This window comes from Vombatus ursinus, unplaced genomic scaffold, assembly GCF_900497805.2.
Source record: "Vombatus ursinus unplaced genomic scaffold, bare-nosed wombat genome assembly UNPS02014900.1, whole genome shotgun sequence".
Classification (NCBI taxonomy): domain Eukaryota; kingdom Metazoa; phylum Chordata; class Mammalia; order Diprotodontia; family Vombatidae; genus Vombatus; species Vombatus ursinus.
The window spans coordinates 117,697-119,501 of NW_020954678.1; the positions used below are offsets into that span (position 1 = coordinate 117,697).

At 46.1% G+C, this 1,805-nt stretch overlaps 1 protein-coding gene across 1 annotated transcript in view; it reads left to right on the top strand.

Moving 5' to 3' along the window:
- The window catches only part of KARS (lysyl-tRNA synthetase), an 18,569-nt gene that overhangs the window by 13,682 nt on the left and 3,082 nt on the right, over positions 1 to 1,805 (top strand). The window contains exons 6-7 of the mRNA XM_027843266.1: positions 1 to 67; positions 943 to 1,062. The exon at positions 1 to 67 is cut by the window's left edge and continues 23 nt beyond it. Of these exons, the coding sequence (XP_027699067.1) occupies positions 1 to 67; positions 943 to 1,062 (187 nt within the window). The remainder of the gene's footprint in view (positions 68 to 942; positions 1,063 to 1,805) is intronic.

Consider the following 1,805-nt stretch of genomic DNA (forward strand, 5'->3'; position numbering starts at 1 on the left):
GTTCATCACCCGCTCCAAGATAATTACCTACATAAGGAGCTTCCTAGATGAGTTGGGCTTCCTGGAGGTGAGGAAAGAGCCTTTCTACATTTGTTCAGACATTCCTAATGTGTATGTTCCCCGCTGCTCCCTGCTCCGTCCTGAGGATTGCTCCATGTCAGTAGCCTCCAGTTCCTGCTGAGGTAGTCCCTTCTCTGCCACTGTCCTAGTTCTGCCATGTTTCTGTAATTCCCCAAGTACTGGTCCAGGACCTGACTTTGCAGAGTGGCATTCACACAGGGAGCAGGGGTGCTGGCTTGAGGAGGTGACTGGTGGACATGCTAAAAGGGTCTGGCCTGACTTTCTCATGTATTCCTGTCTTGGTGTTGGGCTCAGGGAATTCCCATGGTGAGACACAATGGTGCATTCTCCTGGCTGGTTTGCTGGCATAGGCTTTTTTGAAGTTGATATAGAATTAGCAGTCTCTAGATGGCGTGAAGTCCTAGCTGATTCACATCATCTCTGCACCCTGAGCCCCAGGATGTAGCAGACAGGCCTGGTTTTCTGCTCGAACTGAAGGGCCCACCCTTGGCAGGGAGGGGGGATGTTTGTGGCTTAAATAGGATCTTTGGGCAAAGGATTATGGACACATGGCTCAAGCTCAGCTCAGTCCAGATGGTCTTTACCTAATAGCGTTTTCTCTATGGTGGGGATGAATAGCAGGGATGGTGCGTCATTCTTGAGTTTGATCCACTTTCGCAACATTGAGTAAGTCTTCATGGTATCACGTTAATGACATTTTGATCTTTTTAATAGAAAGTGATAGGCACAGAGGTTTAGTAAACCAAATTTTCAGCCTGTCATTCTCATTTGATTAACTATCTAACTTAGAATTGGAAATAAATGTACATAATCTGTAGTGTTTCTCAGTTAACTGACAGCTGACTATTTTTCTTTCTCTAGATAGAAACACCCATGATGAACATCATCCCAGGTGGAGCTGTTGCTAAACCCTTTATCACCTACCACAATGATCTGGACATGAACTTGTATATGAGAATTGCCCCAGAGCTCTATCACAAGGTCAGAAGAAAAGAAATCCTCTCCCTTAGAGAAGGAAAGGGCTAGGAAATCCCTGGGTTTATAGATGCAGATAGCTAACTAAGAAGTCATATTGGCCTGGTGACAGGTAAATAGGACATACGAGTGATTCCCTCGGTGAGGGTATGAGTAAACATACCTCAGGTTTAGAATTGTGACCTCAAAGACGTTTTCCTTTCTGCTGGAATTCTGGTTCCCTCTGCTCTCCAGCCTGCTGGGAATCCTCGCCACCCTACATACTTGCCATACATGTTTGCTACATGTTCTTTCTGCTGGTAGGAAGCTCAGCAAGTCTAAAACAGAACTTGTTCTCTGTCCCCCCAAACTCTCCTCTCATCTTATAGTTGGCGGCACCACCATCTTCCCAGGGCATTCCCTTCACCGCCTCTCGTGGCATTGCATCTGTTGCCCACAGATGCAATCTTTTTTCAGGTCTTACCCATTTCTCCTTTCACAGCCTCTCTACTCACATAGTCACTACCCTGTTTTGGGCCTGTACTACTGCAGTAGTCTGCTGGTCAGCCTGCCTGCCTCAAGTCTTTCCCCACCCCAGTCCATATCCCACTTGGCCATTCCATTCCCTCCCATCTCCATTCAGTAAACTGTGGTGAGTTACCCTACTCTAGGACCCGGCCACCCTTGGCCTAGGCAATTCTTCAGAAATGATGCTCTAATCCCATGCTTTTTTTTTTTTAATTAAATTTTTTTTTCAATCAACTTTTCAC